General features: G+C 38.9%; 1 protein-coding gene and 1 pseudogene across 5 annotated transcripts in view; one reads left to right on the top strand and one right to left on the bottom strand.

Moving 5' to 3' along the window:
* Positions 1 to 5,535: 5,535 nt before the first annotated feature.
* Positions 5,536 to 25,481, bottom strand: part of TCEA1 (transcription elongation factor A1) — a 56,202-nt gene continuing 36,256 nt past the window's right edge. For 3 of the 5 annotated variants that reach the window (XM_063606757.1, XM_063606758.1, XM_063606759.1), the window contains 3 exons: positions 23,840 to 23,994; positions 18,032 to 18,178; positions 5,536 to 9,456 (listed from right to left, as the gene is read on the bottom strand). In XM_063606757.1, the coding sequence (XP_063462827.1) occupies positions 9,346 to 9,456; positions 18,032 to 18,178; positions 23,840 to 23,994 (413 nt within the window). In that variant the 3' untranslated portion in view covers positions 5,536 to 9,345. The remainder of the gene's footprint in view (positions 9,457 to 18,031; positions 18,179 to 23,839; positions 23,995 to 25,481) is intronic. The other 2 variants (XM_003823245.5, XM_034966096.4) reach the window with 1 other exon arrangement.
* Positions 9,466 to 13,235, top strand: LOC103786905 (ESF1 homolog; annotated as a pseudogene).

Genomic DNA, 25,481 nt, shown 5'->3' on the forward strand with positions numbered 1-25,481 from the left:
TGAAATTGAGGATAATAATGGTGCTAATCCCTGGTGTTGCTGAGAATTAAAGCGAGTCCATGTACAATACAGTAAGCACTTACTACACGTTAGTCGCTGCTGTTATTACCTGGCCATTAAATGTGGTGGCCCCTAAGGCATGGACTTGGGTTTCCTTTTCTTGCCAATCTGTATGTTCTCCCTTGGTCCTCATATCCCCTTGTTTAAAATACCTACCAATCTACTGATGGCTACCAAATTGGGATCAAGACTTTTCTCCTGAACTTGAGAATCAGCTCCCAGCTGGCCATCTCCACCGGTGTATCCCACGGAGGGTGGAACACACCACCGCTTGGTTGTGACTCATGACCCCACTGCCTCCATACCCCAAGCCTGGCCCTGCCTGCAGCCCAGTGACCTAGTCAATCGCCTAAGCTCTTATCTGGTGTTAACTGTGACTCTTTCCTCCTTTTCTCTTCCCACACATAATCACCCAGCCTTGCCAATTTTACCTCCTAAATATTTCTTACCTGTCTCTTTCTTTCTTCCGACCCCATCATCTCTTATCTGCATCATTGCCAAAAGAGCTTCCTGGTCTCCTGCTCCCAGTCTCAGCCCATTCAAATCCATCTTTCAAATGCCTACAAGGTGGTCATCCTCACATAAATTTCTGCTTGTCACCATCCCTCCACTCCTTAACATCTTTCAGTAGTTCCTGATTGCCTGGAGTCAAATACTGAGTTCTTGGCCCAGCATAATAAGCAAGGCCCTCTGCAGTCAGGCTACTGCCTCCCTAGCCAGCTTTGTTTCTGTTTTAGTCTCTAGAACACAGATGTGTAGAAAAGGTGCATATGCCACTCAGACCTTCATGACTGTTCCTGAAAACTTGGTTTCTGCTCTCCCTTACCTGCTCCCTCTAAAGTTCCACTCTTTACCCAGCGAACTCCTATCATTTCTATAAGATTTGCCTCCTCCAAGAAACCTGACCTCTTAAGTCATACCTACATCCTGTGTTTGGGGGCCATTTTTTAATGTTGCAGGAATATTCTGCACAATATTTATCATCTGAGTCATTATAAATTGAGACTCCCATCTCAAAAAAAAAGTGATATGTATATATATGTGTGTTTATACAATGAAATATTAGCCATAAAAGTAAAGAACTCCTGCCGGGCATGATGGCTCATGCCTGTAATCCCAGCACTTTGGGAGGCCGAGGCGGGCAGATCACGAGGTCAGGAGTTCGAGACCAGCCTAACCAACATGGTGAAACCCCGTCTCTACTAAAAATACAAAAATTAGCTGGGTGTGGTGGTGTGCGCCTGTAATCTCAGCTACCTGGGAGGCTGAGGCGGGAGCATTGCTTGAACCCGGGAGGCAGAGGTTGTGGTAAGCTGAGATCGTGCCATTGCCCTCCAGCCTGGGCAATAAGAGCGAAACTCCGTCTCAAAAAAAAAAAAAAAAAAAAAAAAGTAAGGAACTCCTGCCATATGTGACAGAATTGATGAATCAGGATAATGGACAAATCGTGAGGACATTATGATAAGTGAAAGAAAGACAAATACTGCATAAAATAGTTAAACTCATAGAAGCATAGAATGGTGGTTGCCAGGGGCTGGCGAGAGGGGAAGTAGGGAGCTGCTGTTCAATGGGTATAAAGTTTCAGTTATATAAGGTAAGTGCTAGAGATCTGCTGTACAACATTGTGCTTATAAATATAAAAATTTGTTAAGTGGGTAGATCTCATGTTACCTGTTCTTACTCAATAAAAAAATTGAAAAAGATGGACAGATCAGCAAAACATTAAGATAAGTCAGCCTGATATTAACCCATAACCTTAATGCTCCCCTAGATCTCTTTTGCTTCTGCAGGTTAACTGGAAATCTTAGCAGTATTCTCACAGCTTTTGATGTTTAGTATCAGCTCTTTTATTTAACTCAAATATTCACCCAAAATAATTTAAGATTTTTTTTTCACTTGCTTGTGAGAGCAACCTGTTTCAAATTAGCTTAAGCACAAAGGAAAATGTTTTCCCCTCATAAGCAGGAAGTCTACAGTAGTTCCAGCTTCCACATGGCTGGGTCCAGACGTCTGATATTATCAGGACTCTCTCCATCTCAACTCCCCTCAGCTTCATCATACACAAAGGATCTCTGCATGTAGTAGGCAAAAAGCTGCAGGGAGCCCCAAACGCAGCTCAAGCTGGCTTAGCTGTCACTGTTCATATGGGAATCTCAAGGACGGGCATGGGGTAGGGGGGACACTGTGAATGAGACCTGCCGGAGTCATGTAGAGAGGAGAAGGGGCGAAGCTGCCCCTAAATAAATTAGGAAAGCATTTGGGAACTAATGCTGAGTTCATTCATGAGTTCACTAATGCTGAGACAGAAACTATACCTATCACAGTCCAAACTCCAGTGCTCTCAGTTTTTGCTTTTTTAATACCTGCTATACTTTCACATTGGCATTATCACACAAATAACGTTTACTTCAAAGTAGTTCAGTCACCCAATTATAAAAACACTTGGACCAATTTAACCAGACTGTATGGGATATCACATATGAAATGTGTCTCTTTGAAATCATGGCCATTAAGGGGAAAAATAAAAATTAGCTATCTTTATATAGCATCCAGGGAGAGGAATCAGAACAAGGTAAGTCACCTGAGACAGCTCCCTGTGCTTTCAATTTCCATCCTCCAGCTGGATAAACAAGTACAAGAGTACACTGAAACTGTTGCATCACTTTGCAGAAATAAAGCACCAAAAGGGATCTCCCAACACTCTAACTCCTTACATTCCTTATTTTAAAGTTGGAGTCTAAAACATGACCAACCATTAGTTATCCACTCTACCTCTGCAAGTCCTCGACCCATGGAACATTCTTTCTTTCTTTATATCTTAGCTCTTGAACAGCCAAGAACATCATGTAACACATTGATAAAGACATATCCAAGAAAAACTATTTCATGAGCACCTATGTGACAGGCATTCTTCTGGATGCTAGAGACAGCAGTGAACACATTTCCCACAAGAACTTAACTCCACCTCTACTAAGTTATAGCTGTTGATTATTGAATATAGCCATGATTATAAGCTGTTTTTTCCACTCTATTTCACTATTACTTTTTATTGACTTCAACTTACTTAAACATTGTTCAACATAATTCTTCCATTACTTCCTAGGAATTTGTCAGTAACTCTGTCCTATTTCCTGTGAAGTAGTATCCTTAACATTGGTCCTTTGTTTTTCATATGTGGCTTTTTTTTTTTTCTTTTTATTGAGACAGAGTTTTGCTCTTGTTGCCCAGGCTGGAGTGCAGTGGCACGATCTTGGCTCACTGCAACCTCCACCTCCCAGGTTCAAGCAATTCTCCTGCCTCAGCCTCCCAAGTAGCTGGGATTACAGGCATGTGCCACCATGCCCAGCTAATTTTGTATGTTTAGTAGAGACAGGGTTTCACTATGTTGGTCAGGCTGGTCTCAAACTCCTGACCTCAGGTGATCCACCTACCTCGGCCTCCCAAAGTGTTGGGATTACAGGCATGAGGCACCGTGCCTGGCCTCATATGTGGCTTTCACTAGTAATTCAGTGATTATCCCCATCGGGTTTCCCAGTGGGATATACAATTCCTTTTGAATCATTAATTTTCTACAACTAAATACAACTAAATAAAGGGGAGATAGAAAACAATTTTTTGTTTTTTAAAAATTTTATATAGAGACAGGGTCTCGCTATGTTGCCCAGGCTGGTTTCAAACTCCTGAGCTCAAGCAATCCTCTTGCCTTGGCCTCCCAAAGTGCTGGGATTACAGGCATGAGCCACCTCACTGGTCTGGTTTGTTTTTTTGTTTTTGTTTTTGTTTTCTTAAGATAGGGTCTCATTCTGTTGCCCAGGGTGTTGTACAGTGGTGCAAACACAGCTCACTGCAGCCTCAATCTTCTGAGCTCAAAGGATCCTCCTGCCTCAGCCCCCTGAATAGCTGAGACCACAGGTATGCACCACCATGCCCAGCTAGTTTTTTTTATTTTTTGTAGAAACAGGGTCTTGCTTTGTTCCCCAGGTTGGTCTCGAACTCCTGGGCTGAAGCAATCCTCCTGCCTCAGCCTCCCAAAGTGCTGGGATTACAGGTGTGAGCCACCAAGCCCAGCCTGGGAACAACTGTTGAGTGAAACTCTCTAAATCACAACTCTAACTGTAGTTTTTATTTTGAGAAATGGCTGGGCACAGTGGCTCAAGTCTGTAATCCCAGCACTTTGGGAGGCCGACGCAGGCAAATTGCATTAGCCCAGGAGTTCAAGACCAGCCTGGGCAACATGGCCCATCTCTAATAAAAGCACAAAAATAGCTGGGTGTGCTGGCGTGCACCTATAATCCCAGCTACTCGGGAAACTGAGGTGGGAGGATCACTTGAGCCCAGGAGGTGGAGGTTGCAGTGAGCAGATTGTGCCACTGCACTCCAGTCAGGGTGAATGAGTGAGACCCTGTCTCCAAAAAAAGAAAAAAAAGAAATAAAGAAAAAAGAAATAAAGTCAATTCAAATCCACAAATTACAATTTGACCCACAAGGACAACGACTATGTAGCTATAATAATTCAAAGCACAGCCTGTTATTTCTTTTGCTGTCTTCTTAATACTTAAAGTATTTGCCATTTGTAAGATTATATATAGGTTTAAGTGATTGGGTGAATATAAATATTTCTGAATTTTTGCCACAGCTTAGCAAAATTTATAAACCAATGCTCGTCATCATCCAGGTAAGCTAGAAAACCAAGACTGTCATTTTCTGCTTTCCCCAGGATGGTTCTTCATTATCTGCCAGTATATTTGTCTAATTCCTTTGCATGTTCATTTAACACAGTTACTTTGCCCTCAAAGTAAATATCATAAAATATTACCCTTAATATTTACTTCTGATTACTTTACAAATGTCTAGTATTGGGCCAGGCATGGTGGCTCATGCCTATAATCCCAGCACTTTGGGAGGCCGAGGTGGGTGGATCAGCTGAGGTCAGGAGTTCGAGACCAGCCTGACCAACATGGTGAAACCCTGTTTCTACTAAAAAATACAAAAATTAGCTGGGCATGGTGGCGGGCGCCTGTAATCCTAGCTACTTGGGAGGCTGAGGCAGGAAAATCGCTTGAACCTCGCAGGCATAGGTTGCAGTGAGCTGAGATTGCACCATTGCACTCCAGCCTGGGTGACAGAGCAAGACTCCATCTCAAAAAAATAAATAAATAAATAAATAAAGTCTAGTATTTTCCAATAGCAAGACTCACTATTTGGTCTCTCACATTAAATTAAGTGTACACATGGGATGCACTCACATATTTACTCAGAACCTGCCATTCCATCCATCACCAGAGGTCCAGGAAAAGATAAGAAAGAAAACATGCTCTGTAGTGCTGCTGAATACTAGTTTTTACTGAAGACCAGGCTTCACTTAATTAAAACTGTACTTTAGAAATACCTTAGTAGTTGAGGGGACAGCAGGTGTGTGGTTAAACAAAAGGTAAAGCAAGCTTCATTGTCTAAATAAAATGACAAAATGTGATATATGTTTAACAACAAAAAAAACTTTATTGAATTACAAATTTTAAAATGGATCACTTAATTTAAAAGTGAGATTATTTTATTCTGAAACATTATTTCAAAAATGTACTTTGTTTTTGAAATAAAACAAAATCTTCAACTATGAACTGACAAAATAGAGGTGAGTTGGTACCAGTGGGCCAATTCTTAACATGGACATTTAAAAATGCTGCTTTCTGTATTACAACAAAATGATATGCAATAAGAAATTGGAAAAAGGGAGCAAAGGAGAGTGCAAAGCATGTACTGAGGTCTTTCTACGGGTGCCTGACAGAATGCAGATTCAGCATAAAATGTAGACTTTGCAACAGTGGCCTTTAAAGTATGCTAGAGCAAGTGTACCCTAGGGAACCTATGTCAAAACAATTTTTGTCTTACTCCAAACAGAAAAAATGGTACACACTTTAACAAAAGCAAAACTTAATTGTAAGATCTGTACTGTAAAGCTACTTGCTATAGCCCATATATTCAGTTTGTTCAACAATCTCACTCATTGACAGAAAAAGTCAGCAAATAAGACTTGGGACAAAATTATTTTCTATCAGTCTCCACATGGAAAGACCACAGCTTTAATGAATTATACAATCCTTAAGATTAATCCTTGGTCAGTATAGATTTCCGAATCAAAATCTAGTCATGAACTGTTTACAATAGCTATACTACACTAAGATGCTAAACATTTTCTTTCCAGTATGTCTTCCTAAGAGGGGAAAAAAATAGTGGGAAGTTTTCATCTTTGCCTATGAGGGGATTTATGAAAAGCCTTCTAAACTACAACAGTGTTCTTCTGCAAAACTAAAACACATTATAAAGTCAAACAGGTAAATTAACAGGAAAACCAAACTCATCTCAATAAAGTCTTGTTTCCAAAAATTTATTAAGAACAAGTAATATACATGTACAAGAAATTACAAGAAATGATGATCACGGTTAGTTACAGATGCAAAATAATATCTAATATTCCAAGCTTGTGAACATAATAATTAAAATCAAATTCATAAGCTACCTCAAAATTATGTACATTTTAGATAAACTGGTCAAGTATTTTTTGAATACACACCATATTTGGTAAATCTAAAATTATATTACCTTTTCTCCTCCTTTAATATTTATAGCTACATGCCAGTATGGAAAAAAAATGTATTTTCATTTATGTATTAATAACAGAGAGTAACAGAATTTCTACTGTGTATGTTTCACAGTGTAAAAGAAAAAAAGTTAAGGTATATTTTCCTTTAAGAAAGAAGAAATATTGCCAAGAGTTTAATTAATATCAACTTACTTATAAAAACAGAAAAAATATGTTTTGAAACAGGTACCATAAAATTATTATATGGTCTCCCTACTGATCTGAAACTACAGAAGGCATTTAAGGAAGGGATGTTAGGTCAAAAACAAAGTCTAACCCAAGTTGCTTTAAAAATTTGATTTGCAGGAAAACTAGTTGCTTGGCCTAGTTTAAAGCTAGTTACAAAATCCGTTTTCTTAATGGTCCAGATATTTTGCCAATTCTTCCAACTCAACAGAACTGTCAAAAAAGAAAAAATATTTTGTAAGACCTTTAAATACCAATAAGGTACATTCCCCATTTAATACAGCATACACCTGATATTGCTTTTAAAAAAGATGCATTTTTGAAAAAGATGCTGTATTTTTCACACATAATAATCACCTGTCTTAAGTGCCTGACTTTCCCAACTTAGAACTACTAGGAACATATAACTAAAGAACTTGTATAAAACAATTCCAGCATTTTTATTAAATACCTCTTTATAATGTTTTTAAGGTAAAAAAAAAAAAAAATAATAACAATTCCAAAATTGAACTTCTAAAATATGCCACTCTAGGCATCAGCTTTCTATCCTAAATTGAACTTTCTTAAATTCAGTTAAGTACTATGTCAAAACTTGTGTCACAAAGTACATGTATTCAAAGCAAACTGCACTGCACACCTCATCACCATAATAAAAATGATCCATCAGCTGGGCACGGTGGCTCACACCTGTAATCTCAGCACTTTGGGAGGCCGAGATGGGCAGATCATGAGGTCAGGAGATCAAGACCATCCTGGCCAACGTGGTGAAACCCCGTCTCTACTAAAATACAAAAAATTAGCCAGGCATGGTGGTCCCAGGTACTCGGAAGGCTGAGACAGGGGAATCTCTTGAACCTGGGGCCACAGAACAAGACTTCATCTCAAAAAACAACAACAACAAAAAAGATCCATCATGCAAAACAAATCCAAGAGAACAGGCCAAATTTTCTCAACACGATTGAAAAAGAAGGTGAATGTCCCTCTCCTAGACCAATGACAACTTCTGCAACCTGAGATGGGTAGGAAATACTGTTTCAAACCATGAAGACACTTTCAGTAGCAGTAATCTTTCCAGCTCAGAACTAAATCTTTGTATGTAATAAGGGTACTGGGCCGGCCACGGTGGCTCACGCCTGTAATCCCAGCACTTTGGGAGGCCAAGGCAGGCAGATAACCTGAGGTCAGGAGTTCAAGAGCAGCCTGGCCAACATGGTGAAATGCCATCTCTACTAAAAATACAAAAATTAGCTGCGCATGGTGGCACATTCCTGTAATCCCAGCTACTTGGGAGGCTGAGGCAGGAGAATCGCTTGAACCTGGGAGGCGAAGGTTGCAGTGAGCTGAGATAGCACCACTGCACTCCAGCCTGGGCAACACAGTGAGGCTCTATCTCAAAAAAATTAATGAATAAATAAAACAAAATAGGTACTGGCCCCAACCCCTTAAAGTGGAGTTGAAGAAGCCAAATGGATATCCTCGATATGGTTTGGGACTCTGGCCCAAATGGCTTCTAGTTCATTTCTGATTTTCAGAAAGTGCTTTAAGCTAAGTGAATAATTCAAAATGAGCATTAAACTGAAAAGTCTATGTAAGTATAAATGAAAAAAAAAAAAGAATCTTGTACAAACTTCAGAAAAACTAATAAAAATAGCCAGCATTTTTAGAACACCAACAATTATCAGGCACACTAAATATATTATCTCTACTCTTCATCACAATCCGAAATGTAGGTACTATTTACATTTAATACATAAGAACAATATAGTTCAGTAATGGGAAGTGGCAAAGGAGTTCAAAATCAGTTTGTATGATTCCAAAGACTAAACTCCTACCACGTAAGCCTCCCAAACTCACACCCTTAACATCCTCATCTATAATAATGATTAAAATGTTTTTAGTACTGATGTGTATTTCTGCTCCCAAATTTAAATTTTATGCTTTTGTTTCACAAAATCCCTCAAGAATGAATCATTTAAATAATATAAACTTGCCTGTGTGGGGACTAATTTCAAGAGCACACAGGCAATATGAAGGCTTAGTGAAAAGCCTACCAAATGACAGCAGTGCTCATCTGTAATTTCTAAAATAAACACTAAAATCATTGGGTCTGATTTCAACAAGGGAAAAAAAATTTTCCAAAATCAAAATCTATTAAAACAAGTAATACACACGTATAGATTTTCTGGAAGTACAAGAGTCAAAACAACTTAATGAATATAGTATAAATAGGACAGTGATATAATAATTGAACAGTTAAGATTCACTCCCCATTTCCTGCACCAAAACAAATAAAGGTGGTAAAGTCAAGTTAATACTCTTTATTTCTAGTAGGGTAACAAGATAGTATATTCCATTACAAGTAGTCAGGGAGTACAAGAGTACTGTATAGTGTGAGCATATCTGTATATATTTAGATATCTAGGCAGACCTATGAAAAGACCAGAAGAAATCTTTCTATTTTAAGTGAGTATATAATATGAATCCAAGAGAGTCCATACCTTCCATCGATTTCCACATTCATTACAGACAACAAATGTTGTCATTGGTTCATCAGCACTACGGGTTTGTACCTGCAGCAAAATTAAATTAAATGTACTTTTTGCAGTACTATAAAAAAACCCAACCCAAATAATGTTATACATAAAGATATATAATATTTAATAAATATAATGGTACCACAATAAAATGAATAGAAGTCTGAAACAAGTTCAAATAAGCTAAATAATGTCAACAGAGCACACACTTCCAAACTTCATTTTCCTAAGTCCTTCTTTGTCTTTCCTGTTTAATATATCCCAGATAAGTGGGAAAATCCTCTAAAGTCACACCTTATATTTTTTATAAATAGCTAATAAATATTTTAAAAATTCATGAGTAAGTTATTTCAAATAAGGATCTCAAAAACAATTTCATCAGTAAGAAGCACAGAAATGAATAAATTTAAACATATGTCAATATTCTCTTACAAATTAAGAAGATGTAAAAATTGAGAATATCTCAGTCTGACAAATATAACTCCAACAACCTTTCTAAAAGTTAGGCAGCATTGTCTGTAACCTAGAAACTTGATATCTAATCTATTTCTAAGATGGCAATTAAAAACACAAAAATACAAAGGATGTTTAAAGAGTATAATTTTATAACAGCACAACACTAAAAACAAATATCCAACAGGGAAGTAATGACATAAAGTAAGAGTATATCCATCTGATGAAATATTACACAGCCAGTAAGATGCTTACAAAGGTTTTTGGGTTTTTTAAAAGAAAACGGAGAGAACTCCAGATGTGTTTGGTTTCTTCAAGCATTTAATGTTCAGCAAGATCAAAAGTTAAAAATGGCAACAAACAAGAAATAATCAGTGACCAACAGTTTAGGCACATTGCAAAGGACCTGAGATTTTGGGAAATGCCAGAAAAGAATCAAAAAGTCAAAATTGGCCGGGCATGGTAGCTCACGCCTGTAATCCCAGCACTTCGGGAGGCTGAGGCAGGTGGATCACTTGAGGTCAGGAGTTCGAGATCAGCCTGGCCAACACGGTGAAACCTCGTCTTTACTAAAACTACAAAAATTAGCTGGGTGTGGTGGTGGGCACCTGTAATCCCAGCTACTGGGGAGGCTGAGGCAGAAGAATAACTTGAACCCCTGAGGCGGAGGCTGCAGTGAGCCGAGGTCACGCCACTGCACTCCAGCCCAGCAACAGAGCAAGATTCCGTCTCAAAAAAAAAAAGTTCAAGTTGAACTATGCTGTGGATAAGAGGGCACCACATTAACCATAGCACTGCAGAGGACTTGAAATGTTTTTATGACCTTTCAGATTCTGATTCTGATCTTTCTGATAAAGATAGCAAAGCAATGAATCAAAAGAAAATACAGAAGAAAAAACTCCAGACTAAAAAAGAAATATTCAAAAAAATCTAGTTGAGAAAAAGAAACCAAGAAAGCTAATCAAAAGGATTCTGAAAATAAAACTGATATAGATAATTCTGAGAGAATTAAAAAAATGAAAACCATGTAAATCTAAGATAGCTCCCAACATAAGTCCAAAGAAGGAGAGCAAAAAATTTACACAAAAAAGTACAAAAGAGAAAAAAAACATTATTCAACATACTATCAACTCTTCTCTCAAAGAAAGATGAAGGACATTAGACTCGGGCACCTCTGCTGTGAAATCTCCCAAGATCAAGTGTTCTAAGACAAGAAGAGAAATGCAACCAGTGGTTCCATCCATAACGGCAAGTGGCAGTGATGGTTATGAAAACTCAACAGACAGTAAGATGTTTGACAAAGATGCTCTAAAGGAAGATTTAGAAAGTGTTAGTAAAACAGGAAGTGATGAGGAATCTAAAAATGAAATTACAAGTATTGGTAGAGCTTCAGGTGATGATGACAATGGAAGTGATGATGAAAATGAAGAGGAAGATGAAGAGAATGGTGAGGATGATGATGCAAGTGACAGCAGCCCTAATCTTGCAAGGGGTAAAGGAAATATAGAAACTAGTTCTGAAAATGAAGATGATATGGCAGATTTGTTTCCAGAAGAATCAAGTTTTGGGCATGCATGGAGAGAATCAGATAAACCTGCTCCTCGTGCTGATGACATTACACATTAATTAGCAGTTTGCAACATGGACTGGGATAGATTAAAGGCAAAAGATTTGCTGACTCTGTTCAACTGATTTAAACCTAAAGGAGGTGTTATATTTCCTGTAAAAATATATTCTTCAGAGTTTGGAAAGGAGAGGGTGAAGGAAGTAGCAAGTTTGAGGACCAGTAGAGCTATTAAGTGTTCCTGAAGATGCCCCAAAAAAGGACTGGACCTCTAGAGAAAAACTAAGAGGTTATCAATTCAAATGACTGAAGTACTATTATGCAGTAGTAGACTGTGATTCTCCTGAAACAGCCAGTAAAATTTATGAGGATTGTGGTGGCCTGGAATTTGAAAGTAGTTGTTCTTTCATAGATCTAAGGTTTATACCAGATGATACTACTTTTGATGATGAGCCCAAGGACGTAGCCTCAGAGGTGTATTTAACAGCATATAAACTAAATATATATCATATCTGCTGCAATGGGAACATCGATGGTGGAAATCACTTGGGATGAGACTGAACATGAAAGAATTACAACACTCAACAGGAAGCTTAAAAGGAAGAGCTTTTGGACATGGATTTTCAAGACTACTTAGCTTCCTCTAGCAAAAATGAAGAGGAGATAGAAGAGGAGCTACAAGGTGATGATGAAGTCAATGTAGAAGAAGATGGGAAAACAAAGAAAAGTCAGAAGGACGATGAAGAACAAATCACTAAATATAGGCAACTTTTGCAGGTTATTCAAGAAAAAGAAAAGAAAGACAAAGAAAATGATATGGAAATGGAAACGAAGTGGGTTCCAGGTCTTAAATAAAGTGCAAAGAGATGGTCAAGAACAAATTGAAAGGAAAGGATAAACTGACCCCTTGGGAACAATTTTTAAAGAAGAAAGAAAACAAGACAAAAAGAAAAAGAAGACTCTTGCTAAAGAGGCCAGTGAAAATTAACTTCCCTCTGATGTCGGTATGAATGACCAGTACTTTGCTAAAGAAGTTTAAAAAAATAGGTATAAAGAAAAAAGTGAACAAAATCTGCAAAAGATGGCACATCTCCAGAAGAAGAAACCAAAATAGAAAGATGAAAGGCTGAAATGGCTTTCCTCACTGGATGAGGAGGAGGAAAGTAAGAAACACTTCAATTACAACAAGATTGTGGAGCACCAGAACCTGAGCAAAAAGAAGAAAAAGCAGCTCATAAAAAAAAAAGAAATTATTAGAGGATGACTTTGAGGTAAATGTTAGCAATGCATGGTTTCAAGCAATGTACACTTCCCACTTGTTCAATGTGCATCCCTCAGATCCCAATTTCAAGAAAACAAAAGCTGTGGAAAAAACCCTTGAGGAGAAAGCCTGGCAAAGAGAACAGAAAAAACAAGAACTTACTCAGGCAATAAAGAAAAAAGAGGGCCAGGCACAGTGGCTCACGCCTATAATCCCAGCACTTTGGGAGGCCAAGATGGGTGGATCACCTGAGGTCAGGAGTTCGAGACCAGCCTGGCCAACATGGTGAAACCCTGTCTCTACTAAAAATACAAGAAAATTAGCCAGGCATGGTGGCTGGCACCTGTAATCCCAGCTACTCGGGAGGCTGAGGCAGGAGAATCATTTGAACCAGGGAGGTGGGGGTTTCGGTGAAGTCCACTGATCCTGCCTTGTCAATGTTTATTAAATCTGTAAAAACCAAAACAGAGCAGTTTCAAGCAAGAAAAAAAAAAGTCAAATAACTGGATGTTATTTCTTTTTGAATTGAAAACATCCCGTAAAATATACAGAAATAGTAGGAGAAATATTTATTGGGAACAACGCTACCTTTCAAGAATATGAATAAAATCTTATTCTGAACATAGTAAAATTTTTCTTCATAAATAGTTGTTCTTAATTGTGGATGACTGACAAATTTGTATTGTATATTCCTATAGATTAGTCATAATTAAATCAAATTACCTGAATTGTAGGGTTTATAAAATGTTTATATTTTATGAAGTTCAATTCCAACTAGTGGAAAGTTACTCTAGCTTTCTGGTTTTTTTGGGGGGTGGGGGGGGGACGGAGTTTCATTCTTGTCACCCAGGCTGGAGTGCAATGGCATGATCTCAGCTCACTGCAACCTCCACTTCCTGGGTTCAAGCAATTCTCCTGCCTCAGCCTCCTAAGTAGCTAGGATTACAGGCATGCGCCAACACGCCTGCCTAATTTTTTGTATTTTTAGTAGAGATGGGGGTTTCACCATGTTGGCCAGGCTGTTCTCAAGCTCCTGACCTCAGGTGATCCGCCTGCCTCAGCCTCCCAAAGTGTTGGGATTCCAGATGTGAGCCACCGCACCCAGCCTACTCCAGCTCTTTAAAAGGCTGTTTACAATTCTATGTAAAAATAGAGCAGTATCTACGCTTGTTCGTTTAAAGGTTAGGGATAATTTGAAATATATATATATATAATACATTAATTTCTCTGGGAGCAGGAGGCAGACTTAAATAGCTATTAAAATAATTTATTTTTCTAGCTATAAAAGATGGAAGAACTTTTTGTTGTTTATCATGCTAAGTATAGTTTGTTTATGAAATTAATTTGTAAATAAAAGCAAAATATTTTTATTATTTTTGTATAGCACTGATTTATTTTACACATCTCAAACTATTCTCTGGAAAAATTTTAAAAGAGAGGGAAATGCTTACATTATGGTAGCTAAGTTAAAAGAAGAGCATAAAATAGTTTTTACAGTACTTAATTCCAACTATACACAGAAAAAAATTCACTAAATATTGCAAACAACAAAATACTGGTAATTGTTCTCTTTGGAAGGCAGCTTAATGGATGACTTAAATTTATTACTCATATTTTTCTGTATTTTCCTAATTTTTCTATAAGCCATTACTACTGCAATTCCACTGTTGGGTACATAACCAAAAGAAAGGAAGTAGAGTCTCAAAGAGGTATCTGTATACTTAAGTTCACAGTAGCATTATTCACAATAGCTAAAAAGTAGAAGGAACCCAAGTGTCCATCAACAGATGAATATACAAAATGTGGTATGAACATACAATGGAATATTATCCAGCCGTAAAAAGTAGGGAAAGTCTGACATATATCACAACACAGATAAACCTTGCAGATATTATGCTAAGTGAAATAGGCCAGTCACAATAAGACAAACATTCTATGATTCTACTTATATGAAGTACTTGGTATAGTCAAATTCTGAGAGTCAGAGAGCAGAATGGTGGTTGTTGGGCTGGGGAGAGGGGAATGGGGAGTTACTGTTTAATGGGTAAAGAGTTTCACTTTTGCAAGAGGAAAAGTGTTCCGGAGACTGGATGTACAGCACTGTGAATGCTCTACTACTGAACAGTACACTTAAAAATAACTGGTTAAGTTGGGAAATTTTAGGATACATATAAATTCTACCACAACTACTTTTTTTAAAACTTAAAAAGAGAACTCAGCAAGAAAAAAAGCTAATATGATTTTTAAAAACTTAATCTATACAAGATTACAAATTTCTGAAGTTCTAAACTGAAGAGAATTACCAGAACCAAAGGTCTCAAAAACAGAAAGGTTATTTCTCTTGAATGAAGATGACAAAGCATTATTAAAGTTAAATGTTATTCTTAAGTTTAAGTTGTGGCAAGAACCTAAATACTAATAATGTTGCAGTTAGAATAAGGTATACTGAAATTCCGTAAGGGATGATAAAATACCAGTTTATCACCACTTCAAAGATCAAAGGTTCATGACACCGGTAAACTATTAACATGCCTTCCAACTCAAAGGCCCAAAGGAAGACAAAGCAGTACCATCCTCAGAACAGCAGCGTTCTGCTCACTTAAGGCCTTCAGATGAAAATGGTTTGAAAACTCCTGCTATACTTTATATATACTTAATTCTGATATCCAGGGCCCCAAAAGTGGACATGAATCTTTTGCTCTCTGGGAAAAATTTTAATCTCCTCTTGGGTACATAGTAATCAAGAGTTACACTTATTTCTTTTACATCTGTTATTTCCATGAGAACTTTGAGTGTTTTCTATCTGAAGCGAACACTTTGTGATTCTAAGAAAATCATACTGGCTTCAACTTTAGGCTGGGTTCTTTTTGCTAAAAGAAACAAACTTGGTATTAATGTTTTTTGTCTTAGCTATTTATAATTTGATTATGTAAGTATATCACTTTTACTTTTTACATTTTAAAGAAGCTTTAACTTTTAAATAACTTTCTATTTATACTTAATACTTTCTAATAGATGGCATTTTTTAGGGTACAATTTTTATTGTTAAGATATTTCTACCTGATTAAAAGAAAATAGAGCAATACAAACTCAGAATTTTCTGAGACCACTTTTATCAGTGTTGATGCATTTTAGTAACAATCTACTGTAGTAAAACTGCTACAAAATGAAACATGGAAATACACAACTGTGACTTAATGAGGCTTCAAACAGGTAAAGGACTTCAGACTAGTTAAATTAAGTATATCTGAAAATAGAGATTACATGTCTGTAAACAGTAGAAAAGAGGCAGAAGCTCATATAACATTTTCCATATGTGTTTAGAAAAAGGAAAACAAAGGCTGGGCGTGGTGGCTCACGCCTGTAATCCCAGCACTTTGGGAGGCTGAGACAGGCAGATCACGAGGTCAGGAGATCGAGACCATCCTGGCTAACACAGTGAAACCCCGTCTCTACTAAAAATACAAAAAAATTAGCCAGGCGTTGTGGTGGGTGCCTGTAGTCCCAGCTACTCGGGAGGCTGAGGCAGGAGAATGGCGTGAACCCGGGAGGCGGAGTTTGCAGTGAGCTGAGATGGCGCCACTGCACTCCAGCCTGGGCAATAGAGCGAGACTCTGTCTCAAAAAAAAAAAAAAAAAAGGAAAACAAAAATATTTGCATGTATACACATAAAATACCTAAGTTTCACAACAAACTAGTAACCCTGCTTTACTTTCAGGGAGGGAGAACGAGGTGGCCACAGGCAAAAGTGGGAATGGAATTTCCTACTCATAACCTTTTGTACTTTTTGAATTTTTAACCACAAAAATAACTACCAACAAAATTTGTTTTAAGTAAAGGCCCCTTTAGAGTTTAGTGATGCTATTTTTTAAGTGCTTAATGTTCTATCAGTGAAAAAAATCAATTCCCCAAATCTACTATCTGAAACATAGTAAGTTGTCCCTTAAGGAGACAATCTTGAGTTTACAGCAGATAACATAGCACAAAAACCTATTTGGCAAATGAAATTAAGAGAGTGATAAAAAAAATTTTCACATAAGCACATGCAACCAAAATAACTATAACACGGTTTTCAGCTGTTGAAGAACAAAAAGGCTAGTCATATCGTACATAAATGTAAGTTATCAATATTACAAAAAGGAACAAATTATCCAGAAGCCAGTTAAGCCTAAAGTACTCATAAGCCATGTGGAGGAGCGTGAAGAACTTTCCTTAAATTATATAGCCCTGCAAAATAAAAAGGATTATGGCCAATTTACCTAGTAACCAATACAATTGCTTATGAACTTTTAAAAAAGAACACGGTCATTTTATTAATTCTTATATTTTATAAATTTTGACATAGCTTTCATAGTAACTATTTCTGTTAAAGTATAAATATATCAACTTGGTTTTAGTTAACTTGAATCAGTATTAAGAAAGCATTCTGACAAGGCACAGAGGCTCATGCCTGTATTCCCAGTACTTTGGGAGGCCAAGGTGAGAGGATCATTTGAGTCTGGAAATTTGGGATCAGCCTGGACAATGCAGCAAGACCCCATCTCTGCAAAAAAATAATAATTTTTTTTTTTAAAAATCATTCTTACACTTAAGAAAGAAATCTTATCTCCTCTTGAACTAGTCCCCAGTTATCCATGGTTTTGCTTTCCATGGTTTCAGTTATCCATGGTCTGAAAATATTAAATGAAAAATTCCAGAAATAAACAATTCATCAGTTTTAAACTGTACATTGTTCTGAGTAGCATGAAGACAGCCTGTACCATCCTACTCTGTCTCACTTGTAATACGGATCATCCCTTTGTCCAGTGTGTGTAACTACAATGCTACCTACCCATTAGTCATCGACATCATCAGGGCTCGATGAGGCAGGACCACCTGAAGCAGATGAGCCTCCTTCTGATGGATCATCAGAAGGTCAATAGCAGCCTAACACTTAGTCACAATGCCTACATCATTCACTTCGCCTCATCTCATCAAATGAACAGGGGTGAGTACAGTGCCAGACACTGTGAGAGACAGAAAGACTACACTCATATTACTTTCATAACAGTATCTTGTTATAATTATTCTATTTGATTAAGTTATTATTGTTAATCTCTTCCTATGCCTAATTTATAAATAAAACTTATCAGTACATATGTATCGGAAAAAATGTGGTATACATAGGGTTAGGTACTATCCGTGGTTTCAGGCATCCACTCAGGGTCTTAGAACATATCCCTCCATGGATAAGTGAGGGACTATCATACTGGTAATTATCTTTGCTATTTATTTTAAAACAGGAGTTGCAAGCATTTTTATATAAAAATAAGAATCTGTAAACAATCACAAACCTGTGTGTAAGTGCAATTCTTCTTTTTACATTTGCCACATGTGAACAAGTCAGTCTGGGTCCCACCAGTCTTGGCCATCTGATGCTCTCTGATGGCTTCTTTGGTCAAGTTTTTCCGCATCTCTTTCAGCTCATCACTAGCCATTTCCTATGAGGTAGGGGGCAATACCACTCAGTTATACACACCTTCTATATATATCCTGAATGCTTTTATGCTCAATTAGCCTAATAATAATAATAAACCACATATCAACCTTTAAGGTTTTAAAAGCATTAAATTAATATTTTTCCTCACAGGCTTTGTAAGAGTTTAATTCCTTTTAAAAATTTCTTCAAATACTTAAAAGTTTACATGTGAAAATTGGATTTAAGTACTGTTTAAAGGCTACTAAAACCACCTTTGCAAAGATTATGACAGTGAGAGAAATTGAACATGGCTGACTCCATCTTGCTTCTAGTGTCACAGGCTGGCTGTCTTCCCTCTTTCCTGGGCACAGGCCAAGTTAACCATGGAAGGAATTTAGTTTAACTTTGATGCAAAGATGGTAACAGTCCTTCCCTAAAATCGATCCCTCCTTGTTCAGAGCCTGAGATCACCTTTGTAAGACTAATGAAATGCCAGAGGATTAGGATTATGGGACAGGCCTGAACTCTGCTAAAATGTAGACATAGTTTCTATAATCCCTCACTGCTCAGGAGTCATGTGGCCAGAGGACACAAAGTGTGTGACTTCCCCAATTGCTCCTATAGGTAACATTATTATTGTAGAACCTGAGATTGGTTTTTTGAGATGTTTTTCAGACTGACCCCTCCAGAACTCAGGCCCCTCACCCAGAGGTACAGAAGGACCAGTTCCCACATCACTATGATTGCATCCCCAATCAATCAGCAGCACCCATTCTCTAGTCACCTAGCAATAGTCACCACCAAACTATTCTTGTAAAACCCTAACCTCCAAGTCTTCAGGGAGACTAATGTGAGTAATAACTTCGTCTCCTGCATGGCCAGCCTTGCGTTAATAAAACTCTTTCTTAACCGCAATAGTGCAGTCTCAGTGAATTGGTTTTGTCTGTGCAGTGGGCAGGAAGAAGCTGTCAGGTGATTACACTATGAACAATGTAAACTTACAACGAGTACCCCTAGTATCCAGATTATAGTTTCTAATAGCATTGCCTACACCCCACCCCCAAAAGAAGTCAGGGATCTCTGGAGGAATGCCTGATTCCAGTTTTGAGGCAAGAAATGTATAGAATATGCCAGGGTCATCTTCTCACCAGTTTTTACCAGCTACAGTCATGCTTTGCTTTATCTTGCTCTGCGCTATTGTGCTTCATTTTATTGCACTTTGCAGTTACTGCATTTTTTACAAATTGAAGGTCTGCAGCAATGCTGTGTTGAGCAAATCTATTGGCGCTATTTTTCCAAAAGCATGTGCTCATTTCATGTCTCTGTGTCACATCTTGGTAATTCTCACAATATTCCAAGCATTTTAACTATTATTATATCTGTTAGGTGATCTGTGATCAGTAATTTCTTATGTTACTATCACTGTTTTAGGGGCACCACTAACTTTGACCACATAGGCCAGTAAACTTGACAAATGTTGTGTGTGTTCCGACTCCTCCACTCTTTCCCCGTCTCTCTTCCTCTCCTTGGGCCTCCCTACTCCCTGAGACACAACAATATTGAAATCAGGCCAATTAATAACCCTACAATGGCCTCTAAGTATTCAAGGACAAGGAAGAGTCAACATGTCTCGCTTTAAATCAAAACCTAGAAATAAGACTAAGTTTAGTGAGGAAGGCATGTGGAAAGGTGGGATAAGCCAAAAGCTAGGTCTCTTACACCAGTTAGCCAAATTGTGAATGCAAAGGAAAATTTCTTGATGGAAATTAAAAGTGCTACTCCAGTGAACACATGAATAATGATCAAAATAGCCTTACTGCCGATATGAAAACGTTTCAGTGGCCTAGACAGAAGATCAAACCAGCCACAACATTCCCTTAAGCCAAAGCCTAATCCAGAACAAGGCCTTAACTCTTTAATGCTGAGAGAGATGAGGAAGCTGCCGAAGAAAAGTCAAGAGGCTACCAGAAGCTGGTTCATGAGGTTTAAGGAAAGAAGCTGTCTCCATAACATAGTACAAAATGCAAGGTGAAGCAGCAAGTGCTGATGGAGAAGCTACGGCAAGTTATCCAAAAGATCTAGCTAAGATCATTGATGAAGGTAGCTATTCTAAACAAAGATTTTCAATGTTGATGAATATTGGAAGAGGGTGACATCTAGGACTTTCACAGCTAAAGAGAAGAAGTCAACGCCTGCCTTCAAAGCCTCAAAGGACTTTGAAGGACTCTCTTGTTAGGGGCTAAAGCATCTGGTGACTTCAAGTTGAAGCCAATGCTCATTTACAATGCTCATTTTGAAAATCTTACAGCCCTTAAGAATTATGCTACCTCTACTCTGTCTGTGTTCTATAAATGAAACAACAAAGCCTGGATGACAGCACATCTATTTACAGCATGATTTACTGAATATTTTAACCCCACTATTGAGACTTACTGCTCAGAAAAAAGATTTCTTTCAAAATATTCCTACTTATTGACAATGCACTTAGTCATCAATATGCCTAGTCATCCAATAGCTCTGATGGAGACATACAAGGAGATTAATGTTATTTTCATGCCTGCTAACAACAACATTGATTCTGCAGTTCATGGATCAAGGAGTAATTCTCACTTTTTTTTTTTGAGACAGGATTTCACGCTGTCACCCACGCTGGAGCGCAGTGGCGCAATCTCAGCTTACTGAAACCTCCACCTCTCGGCCTAAAGTGATCCTCCCACCTCAGCCTCCTGAGTAGCTGGGATTACAGGAACGCACCACACCATGCCCAGCTAACTTTTCTATTTTTTTTTTTTTTTTTTGTAGAGATGGGAACTTGCTATGTTGCCCAGGCTAGTCTCCACCTCCTGGACTCAAGTGATCTGCCCATCTCGGCTTCCCAAACTGCTTTGATTACAGGTGTGAGCCACCATGCCCAACTGACTTTCAAGTTTTATTATTTCAGAAATACTTTTTGCAAGGCTGTAGCTTCTACAAAAAGTAATTCTTCAGATAGATCTGAATAAAGTAAACTGAAAACCTTTTGGAAAGGATTAACCATCCTAGATGCCATTAGGAACATTAGTGATTCATTGAGAAGAGGTCAATATATCAACATTTAGAGGAGTTTGAAAAAAGTTGACTCCAGTCATCATGGATGACTTTGAGGGGTTTGACTTCACCAGAGAAAGTAACCACAGAGGGGCCAGGCATGGTGGCTCACGCCTGTAATCCCAGAACTTTGGAAGGCCGAGGCGGGTGGATCACCTGAGGTCAGGAGTTTGAGACCAGCCTGCCCAACATGGTGAAACCCTGTCTCTACTAAAAGTACAAAAATTAGCTGGGCTTGGTGGCGGGCGCCTGTAATCCCAGCTACTCAGGAGACTAAGGCAGGAGAATCGCTTGAACCCAGGAGGCAGAGGTTGCAGTGAGCAGAGATCACACCACTGCACTCCAGCCTGGGCGACAACAGTGAAACTCCATTCCACACCAAAAAAAAAAAACAAAACAAAAAACAAACGAAAGTAACCACAGATGTAATGGGAAAAGCATGGGAAGGAAGATTAGAAGTAGAGCTTCAAGATGTGACTGAGTTGCTTCAATCTCATAATAAAAGCTGAATAGATGAGATGCTTCTTGTGGAGGAGCAAAAAGTAATCTCCTGAGATGGAACCTATTCCTGGTGAAGATGCTGTGAACATTGTTGAAATGACAGCAAAGGATTTAGAATAATATGTCAACTTAGTTGATAAGGCAGCAGCAGCATTTGACAGCACTGACTCCAATTCTGAAAGAACATCTACTATGGATAAATGCTATTAAACAGCATCACAGGCTACCAAGAAATATTTCATGAATATTTGCTCCATCAATGCATCAAATCTCACTGTTGTCTTATTTTACAAAATTACCACAGCCACCTCAACCTTCAATAACCACTACCCTAATCAGTCAGCAGCCGTCAACATCCAGGCAATTCCCTTTTCCAGAAAAATAGTATGACTTGCTGAAGACTCAGATGATCATGAGCAATTTTTAGCAAGGTGTACATTGTTTAGCAAGGTATAAGGTGTACACTGTTTTCTTAGATGTAATGCTATTGTACATTTAGTAGATTATAGTATAAGCATAACTTTTATATGTACTGGAAAGTCAAAAAATTTGTGTGACTCGTGTCACTTTATTGCAGTAGTCCAATCCAAACTTGCAATGTATCTGAGGTGTTTGTGTACAGAAGAAAAATTCACTCTCTTCAATGTTCATTAAAACGTTGAAATTGTAGATACAATATAGCTAATATCTATGAACAACCATGTCTATAAATAGCAAGCTACAAATTTCATTTTTTCCATAATTCCCTGTAAAAATTTAAGAAATAATCAATGCCGGGCGTGGTGGCTCACGCTTGTAATCCTAGCACTTTGGGAGGCCGAGGCGGGCGGATCACGAGGTCAGGAGATCGAGACCACGGTGAAACCCCGTCTCTACTGAAAATACAAAAAATTAGCAAGGCGTGGTGGCGGGCGCCTGTATTCCCAGCTACTCGGAGAGGCTGAGGCAAGAGAATGGTGTGAACCCGGGAGGCAGAGCTTGTAGCGAGCAGAGCTCATGCCAATGCACTCCAGCCTGGGTGACACAGCGAGACTCCGTCTCAAAAAAAAAAAAAAAAAAAAAAAAGTAGCCAGGCGTGGTGGCAGGCGCCTTTGGTCCCAACTACTGGGGAGGCTGAGGCAAGAGAATGGCGTGAACCCGGGAGGTGGAGGTTGCAGTGAGCTAAGATTGCACCACTGCACTCCAGCCTGGGTGACAGAGCAAGACTCCGTCTCAAAAAAAAAAAAAATAATAATCAATAGGATGGACACAGTGGCTCACGCCTGTGATCCCAGCAGGAGATTACAGGAGCAGGAGAATCTGAAGCAGGAGAATCGCTTGAACCCGGGAGGCAGAGGTTGCATTGAGCCAAGACTATGCCATTGCATCCCAGCCCGGGCAACAAGGGCAAAATTCCGTATCAAAAAAAAAAAAGAAATAATCAATATGATGTGACCAATTTTATAGTGTTTAACCACAAAAAAGGTTAGCACTTACAAAGTGTACTTGCAATTAAGAGATTCAACTCTCTGGTTCTACACGAATTCATAAAAAGTAAAAAACACTTGGTGGCCAGCCGTGGTGGCTCACGCCTGTAATTCCAACACTTTGGGAGGCCAAGGCGGACAGATCATCTGGAGGTTGGGAGTTCGAGACCAGCCTGACCAACATGAAGAAACCCTGTCTCTACTAAAAATACAAAAATTAGCTGGGTGTGGTGGTGCACGCCTGTAATCCCATCTACTTGGGAGGCTGAGGCAGGAGAATCACTTGAACCCAGGAGGGGGAGGTTGCGGTGGGCCAAGATCGTGCCATTGCACTCCAGCCTGGTCAACAAAAGCAAAACTCCGTCTCGAAAGAAAAAAAAGTAAAACACGTTTGTTTTTAGAAAATAATTTAGTGTAATCACATTAAAAGCATGGAAACAGTTGGAGGAGGAGCAAAGTACTGACAAAAGACACAATCACCTTAAGTATTTGTCTAGTATATAAATATATCAGAATAATGGAAATTTATTACATATGCAATATTTATATAGTAGTCTATGATGATAATAGGCTTTACACTTCACAACACAGAATCACATTATAGAAACCTCAGATTCACGCATACTCACCTCTGCTGTCATTCTAGCAAATAAGTCAGGAGGAATATTCCCACAGAGGACATTTTTCCTTAAATTTGGATTTTTTGCATCTTTAAGATTTGATATCCTACTTCGTACTCTATTTTTGTATTTCATGTCTGTATTCCTCATTTCTTGATATATAGGTACCAGGCCGTTAAGGAAAAAAGGCAAAATTACAAAAGTAAGATCACTTTTTTTTCCTATTCTGCCAAAATAAGAATTCCTGAGGCCAGGCACGGTGGCTCATGCCTGTAATCCCAGCACTTTGGGAGGCTGAGGCTGGCGGATCACGAGGTCAGGAGATCGAGACCATCCTGGCTAACATGATGAAACCCCATCTCTATTAAAAACACAAAAAATTAACCAGGCATGGTGGCAGGTGCCTGCAGTCCCAGCTACTCCGGAGGCTGAGGCAGGACAACCACTTGACCTGGGAGGCAGAGGTTGCAGCGAGCTGAGATCAGGTCACTACACTCCAGCCTGGGCGACAGAGGGACACTCCATCTTAAAAAAAAAAACAAAAACCTGAAATTTCTAAGCAATTCACGACAACTGTTTCCAATTTAGAGTATGTTAAAAACAAGGTACTATATCTAATTCCTTGAGCTGTAATTGGCGAATAATAGTGATATTACTTTTACACTGTAAAGTAGTTGTTTGTTTGTTTTGAAGGTGGGTAGAAAGAGTCTCACTCTGTCACCCAGGCTGGACCTCAGCTCACTGCAACCTCCACCTCCCGGGTTCAAGCAATTCTCCTACCTCAGCCTCCTGAGTAGCTGCTGCGATTATAAGCGCCTGCCACCATGCCCGGCTAATTTTTGTATTTTTAGTAGAGACGGGGTTTCACCATGTTGGCCAGGCTGGTCTCAAACTCCTGACCTCAGGTGATCCACCCGTCTCGGCCTCTCAAAGTGCTGGGATTATAGGCGTGAGCCATTGCGCCCGGCCTAGTCATGTTTTATTTCCTAAATGTTTAGTGCCAGCAGTATGCAAGTCAACAGGGTTTCAAAAAGTAACTCAAGTACTCAACATGAGAAAGCACATGTTTGAAAAGGAGCTTGAACTTACTCAAGCTTTACTTGCCCAAATCCGAATTCTACTAAGGATCCTAAAGTCTCTCTGGTCACACAGTTCCCACAGGGTCTCTGAGAAGAGACCATTCAGCATGGCCGTGAGGGTTCATCTCCTCCCCCAGCTCAGCAGGAGCTACCTCAGCAGGCTCTTCTTCTCTGCAGAAGAGGCCACTGCCAAAGCTGAACCCTGGAACAGCTCCCTTCCTAATAAGGCCATTTCCTCAACCAGGACAATCTCATGTTACACAGCCACCTAGATGCTCCCTGCCCCTACTCACACACAGTACCCCTCTCCTGGAGCCCTTTCCCGGTGCTTAGCAAGAACATGCTTCCTCTGGGATAATGAGCTCAGGTGACTGTGTGTGCTCTGAGGTCCCCCTAACTGAGAAGTCTTCACATTTACATGTGTGTGCTTTCCATGCCCTTTTGCACAACTTAAATTCAGACACTACAGTCTCAATCTACAAGGCAGAAAAATTTAAATGTCATAAATGCCATCAATACTGTACTTTCCTTTTCAATAACAGGAAAAACAAGACAAATAAAATGACATAGAT

This window comes from Pan paniscus, chromosome 7 (genome assembly GCF_029289425.2).
Source record: "Pan paniscus chromosome 7, NHGRI_mPanPan1-v2.0_pri, whole genome shotgun sequence".
Classification (NCBI taxonomy): domain Eukaryota; kingdom Metazoa; phylum Chordata; class Mammalia; order Primates; family Hominidae; genus Pan; species Pan paniscus.